At 37.2% G+C, this 20,877-nt stretch overlaps 1 protein-coding gene across 1 annotated transcript in view; it reads left to right on the top strand.

Annotated features, from left to right (window-relative positions):
- Positions 1-20,877, top strand: part of IPO8 (importin 8) — a 47,615-nt gene that overhangs the window by 20,019 nt on the left and 6,719 nt on the right. The window contains 14 exon segments of the mRNA XM_030959731.1: positions 623-699; positions 1,940-2,056; positions 4,313-4,402; positions 5,052-5,217; positions 5,774-5,934; positions 6,370-6,495; positions 7,144-7,210; positions 7,840-7,965; positions 8,418-8,515; positions 9,586-9,681; positions 11,125-11,345; positions 17,770-17,975; positions 19,389-19,625; positions 20,302-20,418. Coding sequence (XP_030815591.1) covers positions 623-699; positions 1,940-2,056; positions 4,313-4,402; positions 5,052-5,217; positions 5,774-5,934; positions 6,370-6,495; positions 7,144-7,210; positions 7,840-7,965; positions 8,418-8,515; positions 9,586-9,681; positions 11,125-11,345; positions 17,770-17,975; positions 19,389-19,625; positions 20,302-20,418 — 1,905 coding nt within the window.

The raw sequence follows: 20,877 nt of genomic DNA, 5'->3' as shown, positions 1-20,877 counted from the left end.
TTGAGTCACATTTTGAGATAGCATTTGAAGATCTTTTAGTTTGGTTTAATTTGTGTGGGGATGTTTGGATTAGAACATGTTTGCAGCGCAGATCTTTTTTTCAAAATATAAATTACACTTTCAATATGAACAGCAGAGGTTTAGTTGCAGTGAATGAAATAAAAAAACTTGACCTTTCAGCAGATTTAAAACTACTCCAGATCTAAGTAGATTTTATGTACAAAAAGTTTCCCATGAGGTTTTAATAAAATCAAGTCAAAAATGTGTACATGTGGTATACAGATGATACTGGAGTGTATTATTCTTCCTATAGGGGTTTTGATTTAAAAAAGAGACAGGATTTTTTATCCCTTGTATATGGTCTCAAAAGAGCTAATGAATAAATAGAATATACTTAATTAAGGGAATGAAGAGTGGCAGTGGATTTGGAAGGCCAGAAGTAAGGTGTGTGACATAAGCTTGGGTCTGACTCTTTAACCAGGAAGTGAAGACAATCATGTCAGTAATTTTGAGGTTATATATTCATCCAGATTTTGTGATATCCCAAAACCAAGATGGTTTATAAAAAATGTATTATTCAGAAAGGAAATTTTTAAATTAATTTTTCTCCCCATTTTTTTAGATGTATTTGAAGACTATGCATCCACAACAACAGCAGCGCAGAATCTCCTTTACACTGCTGCAAAGAAGAGAAAAGAGGTATGATATCAGTGGCTTTAAATTATTCGAGTTTTCCTTAATAAAGTTACTTTCCCCATATATTTGAAGATGATACAAGAAGCTAGTCTTGAAAAATGTACTTGCTGCTACATAGTTAAATGTTTCCTGGCTGAATGCTATCAGTTTGGTGAGAGTTAAAATATGGTGTGTATAAACACTAAGTGGATTCTTTTTGCAGATTTAAAATGCATCTGCCAGATACAAAATGGGTTGGAATAGATATATTGGAATAGATTTTCCCAGGTTTACAAACAGCCTGTGTCACAGCTGTTCTCAGCATCACAAACTGTAGCAGGAGGGAAAGTGGATTTGATCCTTATTAATTTTCACTGATGCTATTTAAAATCCTTCTTAACAGCAATGAAGTTAGCAAGGACAAAACCCATTCCATATAGTCACTCTTTAGTCACACTACATAGCATTTCTGTAGATCTTTCTGTATTTCCAGTGACCTGTACAAAAATACTCAGACAAGCCCCCTAGAAAGCACAGTTGGCTAAAATGTCAAATGTTTTTCTAGGTTCCATTTTAACATACAGTAATCATGGAGCTCAATTTCCAGATGGATTTTCAGCGAACACAGTCTTTACATTAGGTGGAATATGACCTTCCTACTTTTTTATTGTCAAAACAGTTCTTGTCGACTGATCTTCCTTCTCATTTTCATAATTTGTATTTAGACCATCCCAGTGGCATGTTGGAAAAGGACATAATAGGTGTGAAAATCACATTCAGCCATTGGTTCTGCCAAGAAACTTTCCTTAGTCAACTTTAGAAACTACTGCCAAAATCAATAGATCAAATTAAGTTTATGAGATTTTAGTCCAAGCTTTCCTTGAAAATATATGCACACACACATATGCATTTATATTTATGTGTGAGACAAGCCAGAAAGAAGAGAAAAAGTGGGCGAGGTGCTGTTTGAGCCTTTTGCCTTTTCATCACTTTTTTTGATTTGCTTCAAGACAGTGACAAAAATACCTTACTTGCTATTAGTAATGAGAAATTTCATGGAGATTAATCTAATTTTGACCAGTTTGGCTGAAAAGTTGAAAATTCCAAAGTTTTACACTTTAACTATTGAAAGATGCTGCATTTAGTACCTCACATTGCTCTGGCCAAGACAAAATTTCTTCTTGAAAATGTCATAGGAATTTTTTAAACAATGCTATTAAAATAACTTGACTAAAAGGGATTGTGTATCTTCTGTCCTGCACAGGTATTACCAAAAATGATGGCATATTGCTACCAGATTCTGACAGAGCCAAACATTGATCCTAGGAAAAAAGATGGAGCTTTGCATGTTATAGGATCCCTAGCAGATATTTTGCTGAAGGTAAGTGAGTAAAGAAATGAAAACAAGTTTGCAATTCTTGCTATGAGCTGTGATTTAAATTAAAACACTCTTACTTTATAAAGTATGACTAGCCCTTAGCCGTATTTGTAAAAAATCTGTAGAGAGATTGCACTCTGATTGCAATCAGAATATGAGAGTCTGTTTATTTAAAAATATGAACATTCTTTCCTGGTTTTTATATCACAGTTTTATACACAGATATTTCCTTCTCACGTTTTTTCAAAGCTCCGTTTGTTTGTTACACGATAGTCCGTTGGTCCCCTCCTGCTTTACTAGGAAAATGGAAATGTTAAGAAAGCAAACATGCATTCTATCAGCAACATGGCCTATGATTCTTTATGAAATTCCCCAACAGCCTGCACTGTTATGGGCTTCTTCTGGCTCCAGGAAAAGGTTTACTTAACACATTACAGGGATGTTCTGTCTAGCTTTCCAACTTTTTCACTCTTCAATAAGTGCCTTTAATCTTATTGCATCTGCCAGTTGGGAGTTTTGAAAAAAGCTGAAAAGAACAAGGAGCCTTCCTCCATTTTTTATAGACAGCATCTTCAGAATTTTGGGTGTATTTCTGGAATCTGAATGCAAATTTAATGCACACTGTTGCTCTCTAATTGAAATTTATTACAGTTTGCCTGATGCTTTTGTAGATGATGGAGTCCAAAATATGCCTTTGCTACATGTCAGAAGTAATTGACAAAGCATTATCACTTTTAGCATGAGAATAGTGATCTTGTGCTGGAGGCTTCTTTTAAAAAGTGATTTATTATATTTTATCTGAATTGTCTAGCTGTGCATGATGTGTCTTCAGTTACAAGCAACATCTTACCAGAATTGACCATCTGTTTTTTTACCAATCTATTTTCTGATCTTAAATCCTGAAACATCAGTAACTTTTACAGAATTTTTGTAGATTATTTTGGATTGTAAACGCCCTTCCTCATGCCAGGAGTATAACAGTGAATGAGACAACATTGTTTGTGTTGTGAGGAGACTTTCATATTAACATATATATCTCTGTCCTGTGGGGAAGAAAGGGGATTTATTCCAGTATTCTGCTCCTATTTGAAATTTTCAATCCTGAAACATGAGGTTATATTGTACTTTTTAAAAGAGTAATAACCCCGAACACCACAGACCTCTTTAAAACTTGAATTTCTCGCGTTCGGAATTTGACACATTGAAACATTCCATCAGCTGCTTCCATATCAAATCCTGGATTTGTAAGTGCTTTCTGGCTCTTGAGCTGACTGAGATCCTGAGTCTAAGGAACTCATAGACACAATGGGCTTGCCTGAGCCACCTGGCTCCCCACAGCAGCTCCAGTTCAATGCCTACAAACTTCTGGCCAGTGTGCACAAAAGAGCAGTATTTTCCTTTCTCTCTGTTTTTTCTCTGCTCAGTCCTTCATCCAGCTCTGTGAAGGCTGGGGAACGAGTGTGGAAAAAATGCTGTGTGCATTGGTGAAAGAAAGTGTGATCATGTAAGATACATGTTGTATTGAGTGTCCCATTTCACCCTTTTCTGTCTTTGCCACTGAATCATTCCTTTGGATGGTAACAGCATCCCTAGCATGTATTTTATCAATTTTGGGGCTACAAGGAAAGTCTCAAATCTCCATGCTGGTTCTAGCTTTCGGTGAGCATCTTGGGATTTGCTAAGGTTGGAATAATGAAGAATAACTCTCATCCAGTGTCCTTCTCCAGCTAAGGAAATTTCTGTCACAAAGGAATTATCTTCATCCATTAATAAACATGAAAAAAGATGGGATTTGTTGCTGTAGTGTCCAAGATAGTAAGCTTTGATACTTAGAGTAACTGTAGTTCATTTGAAACTCCAGATCTGTTCCATACTAAGCCCGTATTTATCTTCAGGTATAGATGGACTCCTTTGTAGGAAGGTTATTACTAGGTTATTGATCCTTGTTACTTTTTAAGAAAAATCAGCTGATATTAATTGCCTTAAATAACATGAAAATTCCAGTTTACATGTTGTAATGAATAATGCCAAGTAAAATATTATATGTACAGTTCTTTCACTTGCCTGGTTTTGAACTTGCTGTGCTTTTGAGTTGGTTCTATTCAAGGTAAGGGATCAACTTCTCTTTGTGGGAGGATACCTTTATTATATAGACAAATTATTGTGTTTCCCATGGTTGATATTTGAAATGCGTTATGGGCTAGAAAGAAGTACGTGAAATGAATGGTCTCTAAAATGAATTTTTCCTTACTCCCACAGAAGAGTGTCTTCAAGGATCAAATGGAGCTGATGCTACAGAATCACGTGTTTCCCTTGTTCATGTCCAACCTGGGATACCTCAGAGCTCGAGTAAGTTCACCTGTTACATCAATTCCAGTATTTGCCACGGTTCCTTGCTTTGCAGTTTGATTTCATTCTGAATGTTACTGAAAGAAATTAGGTAAATACATAGTAAAATTTGAAATAACATTCTTGTGCTGGCTTTTTTCATAATTTTGTTTTAAAAAATGATTTTTCAGTTAAAGGAATTGATGTAGGGTCTGTGTTGTATTAATGTTCACCTCTTCAATCAAACTTGGGAATTTGAGCAGCAATTGTGGCCATTTTTCATTAGCAGAGATGGCTGTGAAGAATAGGCAGGATTTCTACAAGTAGGTAACATCAATTTGCGTGTTGCTTGAAGAAAATCCCCAAGTGCTGATATCAGTCATGGACAAACAGTTTTCATTATTTTGTTCTGATTTTATTTCCCCCAGAAGGACCTAAGCAATGAATGCAAATTATGGGCACAATGAATTTATTGGAATTTGGGAAGGTATAGTAAAGAACTGCTTGAGTGCAATACCTGTGCTACATTTAATGAAAGAATACACCATAATTAAGTGGGGGGGAAAAAGCAATGTGTGCAAGCAGGGAGATAGTTAGCATTGGTCTTGACCCAGTTAAAAATGCTTAAAATTGCCATAATCCCTTACTTGCTTCTCTTTTTGCCTTGCAGTCCTGTTGGGTACTTCATTCATTCAGTGCTTTGAAATTTCACAATGAGCTGAACTTGAGGAATGCAGTAGAGCTGACAAAGAAGAGCCTGATTGATGATAAGGAGATGCCTGTCAAAGTAGAAGCAGCCATAGCCCTTCAGACCTTAATAAGCAACCAAGAGCAAGGTATCTGACAGTGATTCATCAGCTGTATACACTGATCTATTGATTTTTTGTCAAGACAAGGAGGTTGTTGCAGATTTATCTAAACATTTCTGTCATTTGAAGACATAGATTTCAGAATATTTTATCATGTTTAGGCAGATTCACTTGCTCATTACATTCCAAAATTCTGACTTGAAGTTTTTATGATGCAAAAGAAGTTAGAATCAGCGTGTATTTATAAAGTAAATATCACCCATCTTTGGGGTTTTTTTAGTGAACTTAAGCAGAGTGTGTGTTTAAAAATGAGCACTGCTTTATGTATGAGAGCAAGTATTCCTTCAAAAGTGGATTTTAGCTGTAGGTGGCATTTCAATATTACACAATTTATTTACTCTGTCTACGAGTTACAGACTGTAAAATTGCCTTGGGTATGTTTTTGGCTTTTTTATTTCTTTAGTGAATTCAAATTTAAAAAACTTATTTTTTTCAAGAATAGTCAGTTCCCTGGCAGTTTGGAGATGCTGTATATTTGTGTTTATGGATAGCTGATTTCACCTGCTTTCTATTCATCTTGTAGCCAAGGAATACGTGAAGCCTTATGTAAGGCCAGTGATGCATGAGCTCCTGCACATTGTCAGGGAGACAGAGAACGATGATCTCACGAATGTAATCCAGAAGATGATCTATGAGTACAGCCAGGAAGTCGCCACTATCGCTGTGGACATGACCCAGCACCTGGTGAGAGCAATAGTAAATGACCACTCCAGTCAGAAGCATGTCCTAGTTTGGTGAACATTTAATGAACTCTGCTTGAAGTTCACACTGTTTAAAGTAATCTTTATAAGAGTCCACCCGTAGTATTTGCAGTATTTATGGGGTTTTTTCTCTATGAGGCATCTTTAAAACCCATAGATTTTTCAAAGACACTGATTTGTGTCACTGGTTTTAATGAGCCACGGTCTAACTATTTAGCATTTCAAATGACTTAATGTAGACTTCTGAAAAAAAAAGAGGAGATTTTAATTTGCTGTGTTCCCATTTCAAAAGCAGCAAGCATATTTTTCAGTGCTGACAGCTCTTAGAGATAAGGCATTGCTGCTGCCTTGGTTTTGAATGACAAATTAGAAACATGGGTTTGCTCTTGAATGTCAAGTTGGTTGGTTTTGTTCACAGGCTGAAATATTTGGTAAAGTACTTCAGAGCGAGGAATATGAGGAAGTAGAGGACAAAACGGTTATGGCCATGGGCATCTTGCACACAATTGACACAATCCTGACAGTTGTGGAAGATCACAAGGAGGTGAGATTTTCCTTGGTACTTTCCCACTTTCATTCATGACAAGAAGCCCTTCTATGTATGTTGCATTATTTGCCATGAACGTGCATTTACTGCAGTGGGATGGTACCAAGCCATCTATGACAGATTTTCATCTAAAGCCCAGTTTACTTTTGTGATTTATTAATTTTCAGCTTTCAATGTCAAGGGAATTTATGTCCCAAGGGTAAAATTCTTAGCCCTTACTTGGTAAACGCTTCATCGGAATGTGCTGGTTTTGGTTGGGGTAGAGTTAATTTTCTTCACAGTGGCTAGTTGTATTACAGAATGTTAAAATAGAATTTAAGAAGAAATATTTTGCATAAGCCTAGCTTTTTGCAGTGACGACCCACATCTTTAGTTTACCCAGCAATATCTTGGATAGAATTCCTAGGAATTGGTCTCCCAAATATGGTGCAGTGTATGCCCACAAATCACATATTCAGGGTAAAGGGGTTCTTTCTGCATCAGTGAGACCTTATTTCATAATATTATGATTGTTAATGCAGCATTTAAAAAATTGTAAAAGCCTTTTTGATTTGAAGAACTTCTCAAACTGAATTAGTCAAATACATTTATTTGATTGCTGTAGTTCTAATTTTTTAAATAAACTGCTTAATGTTTTTATTTCAGATCACTCAACAGCTCGAGAGCATTTGTTTACAGATCATTGGCCTTGTTTTGCAGAAACATGTGATAGGTATGTTTTAGAGATATGTAAAAACATGTAAATTAATTATTGTTATCTTCCAGAACAAAATTTCGTCTTTTTTGTGTGTGTTTCTTTAAAGAATAAGTCATTACTTTACCATTGTAATTTGTTTCTCCTGATCTACTCTTGTACATTAGTCAGATTGGCTATTGTGTTTTGGAGGTCAAAAGCTGAAGATGCTGTTCTGATTATAATTCTGGCTAATTGTGTTAAAGGACAATGTCTAAATTACATTAGTCTCTTATGGACATGGTCTGCAATTAAATTACTGCTTCATCAGTATGCTGCACTAAAAGTTACACTTTTGTGATAAGGCTTTTCAGAAAAAGCAAAGACTGAGGAAAAAACCATATTTTTCAGTAAATCAGTAATGTGCTGCTGATGTATTTTTTTGGTGTATATTTACAGTGGAAAACTATGCGTATCATTGTAACTATAGCCAACACAAGGCCTGTCTGAAAGAGTCTTTTACAATGTGTTTTATTTTTCTATGTATGATTTAGTTTCTAATTTCTGTCTTCTAGTTGTTACATGACTCAGGACTCAGTTTCGGATTTCAAGGTATTTGCAAGTTAAATTTTTTTTGTAAAGCACCCTGCTTCAAATTGTCTTTTCAGAGTTTTATGAAGAAATTCTTTCCTTGGCCTTCAGCTTAACATGCCAGATGATTTCACCTCAGATGTGGCAGCTTTTAGGTGTTCTGTACGAGGTTTTCCAGCAGGACTGCTTTGAATACTTTGCAGGTAAAGTCACTTCTGTTCTAGTGATATTTTTACTGTTTGAGAATTCATCTCTAGCAGATCAGGGTCTCTTCCATTTAGTGCCATGGTTTAAAATGATCATGTATTTGAGTCATGCCCTGCCCGTCTGTTTAGTGTGGGAGTGTAACAGGAGATACTTAAGTAGGAGAAGCAAATCTGTCAGTGTGATCAGTTGTTGTAGGGGTCCTGAACTCAAGGAAAGTGGAATATTCAAAGTTAATGTGAAACTACAAATTGATTCATTAAAATGAATCTAGTTCCAAGAATGCACCCTGCATAGTGCATTTTATGAAGAATTCTTCCAGAAAAGACTTTCAGAGTTTGCATTTCCAGCCCTATTCAAGAACCATCAGCTAATGTATTCCCCTTTAGGACTACCTCTCTGGTTAGCACTTCTTGTAACTTTTTTCTCTTTTGCTCTCCCTGTTCTGCAGATATGATGCCTCTCTTGCATAATTATGTGACCATTGACACTGATACTTTACTGTCTAACCCAAAGCATTTAGAAATCATTTACTCTATGTGTAAAAAGGTAAGGCTTCTGATTCTTACTGTTGTTCTTATCACTGGTACATAACAATTAGAGGAGCTGAGTGACCTGAACGTGCCATGTGGTGGCCAAGCATTTCAGAATTAAGTGAATTTTGGTCTTGACTCAGTTCTGAGCATACACAGCACCTTCACACTTTTTAAGTGACATGCTTTAAGAAAATTACATGCAAAAAGCTGTGTGGGAGAAAGTTGCTGTTTGTCTTGACTCTCTTCCATGGAGAGCTATTTTGGTAGGTAGGGAATTAATGAAGCCCGATTTCCTTGGGTTGTGTATCTTGCAGTTGGACTCTCTGGTTGTCAGCTAAGGTGCGAACTCATTTGAAGTTCTTCCTACATTTATCTTGTTTCTCTTTCATGCTGAGTCTCTCATGTATAATAAAGTATGAGATCATGCTGCAGTCCTCATCTGATTTGGGGCATTAGAGAGTGTTAGGCATCAAGCTACCTGCTTATTTTTAAGAAACTTGGGAGTATTTATTTGATTGTGAAAATTTTGCTGCTTTTGTCAGGTTTGATTGACAGTGACCAGGGGGTTGAAATGTATTGAGATGAAGCACTCAGTTTCATTTGTATGTGCCTACACACAGAATGATTGCATACATCTTGTTCTTAATCAAAACTAGCCTAGACATAGCACTTCACTTTGCCACGCTGTTAATCTGCCAGTGACTATTAGAATTGAAGTGGAAAAATGGAATGTGGGAAACATTGGTGATTCTTCCAAGTGACATTTCTTTTCTAAAAAAAGGAAAGTGAGAACATATAAATAATATAATATTCTTTAAGAACTACAGTAATAGAAATATAAAAAAGAACTATAATATTACTTTAAGAACTACAGTAATTTCTTCTAGTTTTTAAAATTCACCTTTAGCCACTTATCCTTGTTTATGTCCTGTAGAGATGAATTATGTGTCTTAATTCCTCACAAAATATAACGTGAATACATATGTATATGCTGCGTAGAGATTTTTGGATGTATGCAGGTACAGGAGCACTTGCTTTCAGTGTTGTCAGCGATTACTGATAAATTGTCACTCTGATTGTTAGGTACTGACAGGAGATGCAGGAGAAGATGCAGAGTGCCATGCAGCCAAACTCCTAGAAGTGATTGTTCTTCAGTGCAAAGGACGGGGTATTGACCAGGTGATTCATACTGAACAGGTTTTCTCTTTTATTGCTTTCTAATGATTCATGACTCTTGAGAGAAACAGCTGCAATTAGAGAATTTGAGGGACATGTACACTTGGGAGAAAGACAGAAAGAAGTAAATGAACTCAGGAAAGTTTGTAAGGTTGGGGTTTTTTGGTTTTGAGGCAATATGTTAGAGGGCACGACCACAAAATTGATATGGACTGAATTATAAAGGTATAGTATGTTGTGCAAGATTGTAGTTTTTTGCTTTCTCTTAATAGAATTTCCCTTTTGATGCAAAACACATACTTAAAACTACTGTGACTGAGAGTTTAACTGTACACATCCAACTGCTGTTGTTTCTCCAAGGCTATGGGAACTTTTTGATGTTTTAAATTACTAAGTGCATTTGGAAATGCAGATTTTTTAGCATGGCTTGATTGTGATTGCAGGGAGAAACATAATCACAATTTTCCAGAGTTTCTTAGAACACCTTTTTAGAAAGTAGTCTTTTCCCTATTAAGGGCCAAATTCTGGACTCATGTAATGAGCCTAAATTACCTTGAAGTATCGTGTTTGATGTTGCCACAGTGCAATCCATGGATTTCAGTGATAGGTTTTCAGTTAATTTCACTGAAAGTGATATAACTTTACTGGTGTAAATCTGAAGTAATTGAAGATAAAAATGTTCTCTGAAAGGTTTGATTTTTTTAAAGGAAATCTGGCTTAAGCTCTTTCCTTTAAAGGAAAGAGCTTAAAGTGGCCTTCAGTGTATTTGCATTGAAATAAATATGTGGTGGAAGGCTTAATTGAGCTCTACAACTTTGTGAATTAAAATGGTTGCACACTGAGCTGAAACTCATAAACTAAAACTTTCGTAATGCTTCCCAAATTTTTGTAATATATAAATTTGCCCATTGAAATATATATGTGTTTAGAAGATGCTTATTTCATTGTTTAGAAATTTGTGCATGTTTGCTTTTGTCTGAATAAACTAATTTTAAGCTTCTATAAAAAATTTAACATCACTTTACATTTATTAGGAAAAACTTCTATGTTACGAATTTAGGTAGTTTAATTTCTAATGCCTACTAGTTTTGAAATAGTTTAGTATCTTTCTTCAAAGATGAGAATGTCTGAGTCTTTTTCTAAATCTTTTCCACATGCTAGAACAAACTCCACCAAATGGCCCGAAATATCCTCCCTCCCCTGTGCTCGGAATAACACTGCAATTTTTAGCTCAGAGCTGGTTTGGGGAAGATTTATAAGTGTGTGATCAGAGGCTGAAAGTGAAAGGAATGTGTTCCTTTCTTCTATACCTGCACTTCAGATAACTCAGGAAATAATTCTGGTAAAAGTATTACAAATTTTTTTATAATCTGGCAACATGTCTAATGACTGTTTTCTTTCTTTTTTTTCCCCTTGCCTTTTCTTTTTGTCTTCTTTTGTGCCCAGTGTATTCCCCTCTTTGTGGAGGCTGTTCTGGAGCGCTTGACTCGAGGAGTTAAAACAAGTGAGCTCCGTACCATGTGTCTTCAAGTTGCCATAGCTGCACTCTACTACAATCCTGACCTACTTTTGCACACCTTGGAGAACATCAGATTTCCACACAATCCTGAGCCCATCACTGCACAGTTCATAAACCAGTGGATGAATGACACAGACTGTTTTTTTGGGCAAGTATTGAGAGGTTTTGTTTTTTTTACAATATTAAATATTGACCAGCTGGTTTTCAACAGTGTAAGAAACTACGATTACTCTTGAAAACATTTAAAAGTTTAGTAAGGGACAAAAGGGACAATATCCAGCACTGGGGTGCTTGGCAATCTGCCAAAAGCACACTGTTAGCTTAAAACAATGTTCTCTACATACTGTTATATTTGGGGGTACATGCATATTCATAAGACTTTATGCATATTCAAACATTCCTGTGAGTTTACATGTTCTAGGAACTCTTTTGCTTGGTTTTAACCTTTGACTTGTCTGCATGCCATCTTGTAGATTAAATCAATATATTTTATTTCTTCTTGAGGCTCCATTCTTTTGTTTTGATACTTTTTAATAATTGGAGACTCAGTAGTAAATTTTTTTCTCTTCATGTCCTGGTTCTTGTCACTGTTATCATTCAGGTAAGATGGTCCACAAATGTGAGAAACAACCTAGCTATTTCACACCATTATCTGGGCTAGTTACACAAATGAAAGCATTTTAATACATTACTCAGTTTTCATTTTAAAATTATGCTAAGGCCTAAGATATAATATATATTTATCACACTATTATTTATATAAGCTATACAGTACATGCATAAACTGACAGGTTATATTATACCAAAAAGCAGTTAAAAGGAATTACAAATTGTATTATATCAGAATCTTTGTGATCAATAATAGCTTGCAAAAGCTAATACATAGATGCAAAAGCCAGTAACTATATTTATCATTTATCACAAACAACATGTTAACTCTTTATCTGAAGCACTGTGTACATACTTTGTTCTGTGTTTTGTAAGTTATTTTTAACTGCTCCATTTAATTAAAAAAAGCATTACTCTTTGCAGTGAACCCCAGTTCTGATTTTAAATGAATTTTCACAATCAACTTACATATTTATCATTGTGCCATTGACTTCTTAGCATCGTGCTGAACTTAAACGTCACTGTGACCTCCCTTGAATGTGTGTGTGCTGCCCTGGTGTGCACTCAGGCAGGAGCTGAGTATTTGTAAAGTTAATGAAGGGGAGCAAAGCCTGTCATCACCTAGCAAAGCTTGCACTTGATGCTGAGCAGAGGTGAAGGCCAGTGCTTGCCTCTCAGCTGAGATGTGGTATCTTAACTGGGAGATTCAAATCCACTTAAGGGCAAAGCAGACAGATGTAGTTAACAGTTACCTCTCACCTTCCTCCTTGAGTTTTGTTTTGTTACTGGAGGCTGACATCTGCCTGCAGGTGTATTGATATGCTTAGATGGATGTCGTCCTTAAGTTGCTTCTTCCACACCTTGTGGTAATATTATTGGTAATTGCTAAATTATTTTTATATCTACCAGCTTTAGAAAAGGGCAAGACATTTTAGGATTTCCGTGTACCAATTTTCTTTTATGGCTGACGCAAAGTTCTTGAGCTTCATCTCTTTGTGCTTTCATTTTTTTCTACTACATATCACATGCTGAGCAAATAGAGAGATGGTAGGAAAGAAGATATTCCTTACAGATGGTAAACTGAAAGAGATTTATAGTCTGAAACAGTTCATCCTGGATCATTCAGTGAGAAGCTAGTCAGATTCAGAGAGGAAAAATGTTAGGGTCTGACTAGGCTCCAATCTCAGATAGTACTGTGAGCTACTGTGAGCTAAATTTTCAGTTCTTCTGTGTTGCTCATCAAAAAGCATCAGCTACTGAAACTACTGTTCAAATAAACTCATACTTGGAGCTGAGACAAAGGTTAACAAAGCCTGTAAAAATGAAAAGTTAAACACGTGGTTGTCATGCCCATCATTCTACCCAGACTGCACTTGAATGGCAGCAGAGGGTTAGAAATCTTTCTTTGATCTGCTGCTACCAGCAGAGAAATAATTATCTGTAATATTGCTTAAATCTAAAAGTCACTTTTCCTTCTGTGCTGTCTCCTCACTTTGTGTCTTCCAGATGTAGGGTAGGAGTTTTGCTGTAGTACTGCTGGTGAGGCACTGTGATGTGCTGTAAGGGACTTCCTTCCTTTCCCTCAGGAGAGCACTGCTTCCAGCAGACTATTTGTTTTCTTAGGAGTATTAAAGGAGCCCCAGATTCAGAGGCCTAACTGAACAGGAAAAGACAGAAGTGCAAAAAAATTTGGTGTTCTTGAAACCCTTTCTTGGGTCCCCCTCTAACAAGTTCATGTCTTCATCAGAGAGCAGTGGGCGCCTTTATTTGTACAGCACTTTTTCTAATCAGCTGCCTTTTGTTGCTTTGGTTTACACTTAACTTACTTTCCATTAAGAGGCAGTTTTAGGCCCAGATTCAAATCATTTGGTAGACTTACAGATCCCAGAGAAACTGAACAAGATCAAAGTAGATCCACCTCCAGATGTGAAGGAGCAGGTGAATCTTGCTGTTATTTCTTTGTCAGCCATGCAGGAAATCTGGAATGTGGGGGTGACAGTGGCTGTTCAAGATGTCTTGTCCACATAAATCTCACACTCTTTTGCATGGACACTCCATCCCTGGAAGTGATCAAGGTCAGGCTGGATGGGATTTTGAGCAACCTAATCTAGTGGAAGGTGTCCCTGCCGATGGCAGAGGAGTTGGAACTAGATGACCTTTAGGGTCCCTTCCAACCCAAACCATTCTATGATTCTATGTCTTTCTTCTGTTCCTGTGAAGTCTTAGTCCCCATAGATTGTGCTCTGCCAGCAGCAGGGTTGTGCATGGCTGCACATGTTCAGGCTGGAGCCATTGGTTTTTGCCAAAAGAATGCAGTATTTCTGGAGCAGCACGTGCAAACACATGAGATAGAATCCGTGGGAAAAATGTAGGGGAAAAGCAGTTTTGGTAAGATAAGTAGCTGTTCTTCCATGTTATTAAAACCATGGAAGTATTGAAAAAGTGTTACAAAGTTGGCATATTAAAAATTAGCCAGGCAAGGAGAGCTCAGAATTCCTTGTGAGACTATGCATAAATTCAGTATGTCATATTAGAAGTCACATATCTGTGGTTGTGTGCTGATAGTGCCTATATGCCACAGGATATTGTATGAACTTCTTAATGCTTTCTGCAGTAACTTCACACTGGAAAGCCTTTTGCAGAAACATTTGCTCTTTACCACTTTCTACTTTTTTACTGACAGCTGAGGTTTGGGTGAAACATCTGCATGACTTACGCTTATTCTCACACTAAAAATTCTTCTATGGTAACTAGGGTGAAAGGAAAATCTCACTTGCTTCAAAAAAACCCTCCGTAAGTGATTTTGGGTTTTTTGAAGCTGAAAAGGGTTATATGTTTGATAGGAATTTGAGTAGTTAAAAATCCTAGGTTTCTCAGAGTTGTATATAAAAATCCCAGTCTTATGTTGGTTCCAACTTTGCAGCTAGAAGGAAATGGCTAATTATTTGCAGTTTGTCCAGGAACTGGATTGATGTAATAGAAGGAAACTTGATTTTCACAGTAGAAGGAAAGGCTTAGCATTTTTTCTCTGAAATACTTTCAGCTTGGTTTAAAATACAAAAGATTTTAAAAACCTTTGTGCAGTATTAGAGGAATACGTGTTAGCAAGAAGAGGTCCTGCAGGTTATGAGGACCACACACAGCTTGTTAAAAATAGACGTGGCTTGGAGTCATGCATTGCAGGGCTGTGTGTTGTGTGTTTAACACTCCAGGCTTGATAAACCATTGAGGAATAAGCAGAGTCCCTGATTGTTAGGGAGGGCTATTGTGTGCTTCTGAGCAAATAAGTACAGATCTCAAAGCACAAATTACTAAGGAGAATCATATCCAGGCTCCCTTGAGCAGATGGAAGGGTGCTGAAATAATGAGCCTTTTGATAGCAAGGGAATGGTCCTGAAGCCATTCTTTGCTATTATGAAAATATATAAAACTCCATTTTGCTTGTTCAGTCCTAATACAGCTGGGGTATAGTAGAATACTGAACTTCAGGCAAGGCAGATGCTTTTCCTGCTGTTTCTCTCTGCTGGCAGGTGAAAAAAAAGTCTCCTTCTGGCTCAGGTTCACTAAAGATGGCTCAATGCCTGAATTTCTGCTGTCCTGCAGGGCCTTCTAATAACATGCATATTCTGAAGACATGTGTTCATTCTTGCAACTTCTCTCTTTAGCAGCTTTAAAGTGGAGCATGACAAATGTGCTGTGGGTTTTGGTCATTTGGGCTGCTTCCCAATGATGACTGCCTTTCAAACAGCAGGGCTTCGTTCTTGTACTTTGATTTGCTGTCCCAAAATGATATCTTCATATGAAGCTGAGCCATTAATTACTAAGATTTTTTTTTGCATTTTACTGTTGCATTTTGCAATTTGTGTTGTGCAATGGTAGCTTTTTCAAATGTATGATAAAAAGTAGTGCTAAGAGTTGTTAGTTTACTCTTGTGCATGTGGCTGAAATTGCTTCTTTGTACATTTGTGTCTTGAAGAAATTTCATGGCTTCCCAGTGTCAGGATATAGGATAGAAATCTTGTGCATAGATTACAGAGCTTTGGTCACACTTGGCTCACAGTGCTGACAAAAAGAGGAAGTAAAGAAAGTTTTTTACATTTGTACTTGCACTAAGGATAACTCTCCAAATAACAGCTATCCTTCATTTATAGGTAGCATTATCTTTAGCTTGGCTTTTGGTCTGCAAAGTGTTGGCATGAGAGTGAGTGGCTTGTTTTTAACTTGCAGAAGTAATTTCAGCTGAGAGGAGTAAGGGATTTATGGTTTTTTTCTCATGAAAGCAGACCCTGTTCCTGTATCTCAGTCTCCCTGGTTTGTATGCCCTCTTTTGTGACCCATGCCAGCTGAAAAGAGAGGATTATGGTTACAGGAACGCTGCGTTCCCTGCTTGCACCTTGGTGCGTTTTTCAACATGTGTAACCAAGCAGCCAAACCCAATGTGACAAAGTGTGTCATTTGATATGCTGCTTGACTTTGTTGTTCTTGGAAGGTCTGCTGGGATCATAATGTTCTACATGGTCATATATAATTTATTTTTGTTGTCAGCTACTCTTGAGAATGAATCACTTCAGTAAATCGTAACAGGACTAACAACATGGGAGGTATCATGAAATCCCTCCAGATCTCTAACCTTGTTTAAGCACAAGTAAAGTTTAGAAAGCTGCAATACAGGATCACTTGTGTCACTTCAAGGATAAATAGTTCAGTAGCATGTTATATAGGAGCTTAGGTAATGAACTACTAAGCACTGAAAAGCTGTATATCTGTAGTGATTTTTGAAGTGGTGGATTGAGCTGGTGGTCTCACTGTTAGCTTTATTGCAGCCTGTGGTGCCCATCTCATTTCTTCTCTCTCAACTCGTATTCTCTTCATTCCAAAGTAAAACTGGTTCAGTAATGGAAGTATCCCAAGAGTTTAGTGGCCTTTTTCTCCCAGCTCTGGAGGTTTGCTTGGTTTCTCTAGGTTTGGCTGCAGAAGGCTTGCACAGAAGCTGTCAGCATCAAATTGGATAGTTCAAACAAAAAAGGTCCTCTCAAGCCTATAATAGCAGAATACTGTACTGTTAGCTCCAAGTTGAATACTTCTGCTGTTTCCAGTAAAGGAGAACCAGAGAGTATCTGCAGAGGCATTTAGAGATTTTTTTTCCATCTTGTTTGCAGAAATTCCTGTTTCTGGAAGTGAAAATAAATTCTTTTGTTTAAGAGCATAGGTTCTTACCTAGTTTCCTGACTGTGGTCCCACAGAAATCTTTCTGCTACTTATTCAATTATTTTTTCCCCTTCAATTGTCTTCAGTTTGTTTTACTGGAGGGCTACTCATTTGTAAGTTCCCAGTTTGAGTACACTGCCAGTTACTCTTGATAAGATGGAATTATTTCCCTGCTTTCACCTGAGTTAGCAATGTGTCTGAAGGTAGCATTAGAAATTGTATATTGAAATATGTATAAGCCATTCTGATGGACTTCTCATAATTTAACTTCAGCTGTCCCTGGGGCATTCCATAAATGCACCCTGTGATTCAATGCATTCCTGCTTATCATTGCTCTTCACTAATAGTTTTTGCCAATTTCCGTCCCTGAAACAGTACTGCTATCAAAGCCAAGGCAAATTAATTTTCCATCCTATTTAATAATGATAATCTGTATCAAATGCTTTATTAAAGACAAGATAGTCTACATAATTATTAAACAGTATTTATTTAGCATTACAAATTTTGCATTTGGTAATCAGAAAAAGTTGCTCCAGGAATTTGACCAATGCTTGAAAGATGTTTAATTGTTCTTGGACGAGTACTTTTCAGTGGGAAACTTACATTCAGAATGAAGAAAATAGTTTGTGTAGGATCTTTGAACATAGACTTTGAACATAGCCTCTGCTACCATGTCAAGCACCAGGATTTTAATTTTCTCTGTATATCCTTGCAGTGAAAAACTGGCTTTGTCTAACAATTGTGTCTTGTTTCAGACTCCATGACAGAAAGATGTGTATAATAGGACTGAGCATCCTAATGGAATTGCAGAACCGACCACCTGCAGTGGATGCTGTGGCTGCCCAGATTGTTCCTTCAATCCTCCTCCTCTTCTTGGGCTTAAAACAAGTGTGCGCCTCACGAGAGCTCACAGAACACGAGGATCATGCTAAAGATGAAAAACACTTTGCAGAAGATAATGGTAAAATCTCCCCTTTTCACATTGTGGATTTTGTCTGGATTTAATTTAAAGGGGGTAAGAAATTGCAGTTCATTTTTAAGACTCATTAGTCTGCTGAAAATAGCTCGGCTTACTGGGTGCTTGAAATACCATCTTAGGAGTTGATTTTTCCTCCCAAAGTGTAATCAAAATGTTTCAAGGTGTAACAGCTAACATTTTTGAAAGGGTAGTATTGGTTCAAGAGTAACTTGCAGGTGTACTCCTCTGGGTTGTGAATATATTGTCTTCTCACATAGGCAGCAGGAGTTTGCCAGGACTCCACTAGGTATATTTTTACTTCCTGGAAAGAAGCTGTTCCACTACCCAGCTGTTTGAAAGACCTTTTTGAATGAATTTTGAAGGAGATCCTGGCAGATCGTCTTTGTCCAAATGGAAAGTTGTTTGCAGAGTAAAGTTTGAGACTGCTGAGGTTCCTTGAGCACACAGGCCTCTAACCTCTGGGTCTGCCAGAAGAGAAAAAACATCAAGGAATGCCTTACAGAGGGAATTGAGGGGTGGGAATTATCCACAGCATTGCAGGCAAATGTGTTTGACAAGGGATAGATGTTTTGAGGTCTGAAGATCAGATTGGATGTAAGCAGATTATGTAATCCACTCACCTTTCACCCATAATTGTTCTGTAATGGAATCACAGAATTCTTCTCAATACATAGGAATACAGTATGGAAACAGCACAGGAATGTTCAAATCTCTGTCCTGTGATTCAGTCCCTGCTTGCTGCATCTATAGTCATCTTTATTTTTTCTAAGCTCTTAACAGAGGAAGAGCTGCAGGTTTGGAAATGAAGGGTTTGGTTTTTAAAAATCTTGATTATAAGTTAGAAATGCTTTTCCTTAAGTAATAAAAAGCAGTATTTAGAATTGCAGGTTATAGTTGCATTTAATTCAGGGGGTCAGAGTTTCATAAGCAGAATGGAAGGTAACACCAACTTAAGGTGTTCAAATAAGGCAACGATGAAGAAGAGAAGGCATACAGTTGGTCTACAGATGGATTTCTCATGGTTTTATGTGCATTTGTGAATTTGATGCAAGTCTCTGTAATTTAAAAAGCAGAGTGATGGACCATTTCTTGGAAGACATTTCCTCAAAAATGTTGGACCCTACAATTGCACAATGACTCCATAAATGAAAGAAGAAAAAAGATGGCAGTTCCACATTCCTCGGGTCTGCGTAGAAACAAAAGTTTAACTGATCTTGAATGTAGGAAACATTTTAACATTTAACATAAGACTATTAAGGATTTTGGGGAAGGGATGTTAACAGATGGTCCCCTTTCCAGGCAAAACCTGGATTTACTAATTGTTTTTAATTCATCAGTCATTGTTTCCTTACAATTTTAAACTTTGTTTTACAAAACATATCAATGCTTTTGCAGAAGAGATACCGAGCGATGAGGATGAGACAAATGAAGTGAGCCAGGCAATGCAAGAGAACCATGGTGGAGGAGGAGGTGGCAGTGCTGGAGGTGGAGAGGAAGAGGATGAGGATGATGATGATGATGATGACTGGGATGAAGATGCATTGGAGGAGACTGCTCTTGAAGGGTTCAGCACACCTCTTGACCTTGAAAATGGTGTTGATGAATACCAGTTTTTTACACAAGCACTTCTGGGTATGTGTTTGCTGGCTGGCAGAATGATATAACACAATGGAATCATGTTTTAATTTGGAGATGTTTATGGTCATCACTGGGGAAAATACTTTTCTTTGTTATGAGTAATGGTTTAGATTACTGAAATGGTAAAATGTGATCTCACTTTCTAATGTTAGTCCTACAATTTTTTGGCTTACTAGTGCTGCAAAAAAAAAAGGTAGCAAATACAGCGAAAGATTAATTCTCTTCATGTTCTGCCTCAGAATTTTTCAATCACAGCCTAAATAAGTGGGGCTTGGGCACTAGAGGGACTTGTATATAGAGAAATATTTGTCACCTTCTTGATGTTAATGGAGAAATTATTTTCTCCCTTTCCTGTTTCACTAATACTGTTGCTTTTAGTTTTCATATGAGTTTTAAACGAGAAGATTCAATTCACATTGTCCATGAATAATGGCCGCATGGTTAACGTTCTGTTTTAGAAAGCAAAGGATGTAATTAAGTTCCCCAAAATGGATTGCCTCTATTAGAGTGGGAATTCTGTGCAAAGAAAACCGACAGGAATACTGATCTTGTTTTGCAGTGCAGATTCTGTTTTAAAACCAGCCAGAATTTCATGTGTTTCAGTTTGTTATTCTGAAATGAACTTGTATGTAAGCTGATGGTCCCTTTTCCTCCATTGCTGCCCTGACAGCGGTGCAGAGCCGGGATGCAGCCTGGTACCACTCCCTGACTGCACCACTGAGTGAGGATCAGAAGAAACAGCTGCAGGAGATCTACACATTAGCAGAGCACCGGAGGACTGCTGCAGGTGAGTCACTTCCCTGGGCCCCTTTCAGCTCTTGCAGAGATGTTGGAACTGCTTCTAATCTGTAACAACCACCTCTGTGCTAATTAACGTTTTCTAGGAAGCGTGAGCAGGATATCATGATTACATTATTCCTTGCCTGGAAGTGTGTGTTATTCAGAGTAAGTTTACTGTTGTTTCTAATTAATTGCCTTCTCATTGACTTGTGCTGTTGTTTTTTTTCAACAGGGTATGAACTAGTTTTACACAATCTGACATTTGAAATGAAGAACAAATTAAGGCAATATCTATCAGTAGCCAGGCATTTGATGAAGATTACTATCAGTTATTATGTGTTTAACAGTTTTCTAACTTTTTAACTACTTATGTTGCCTTGCAGTTAGTGTGAGATTTTAGATGTGTAGAAAGCTTGCATCATGGAAAATAAATTCAAATTTAATCAGAAAGAATAGTGTAGCATAG

The sequence above is a fragment of the Camarhynchus parvulus genome, chromosome 1A (assembly GCF_901933205.1).
Source record: "Camarhynchus parvulus chromosome 1A, STF_HiC, whole genome shotgun sequence".
In the NCBI taxonomy this organism is placed as follows: domain Eukaryota; kingdom Metazoa; phylum Chordata; class Aves; order Passeriformes; family Thraupidae; genus Camarhynchus; species Camarhynchus parvulus.
Note: the sequence above shows the minus strand (reverse complement) of the source record. Positions and strands in the feature narration are given on the sequence as shown.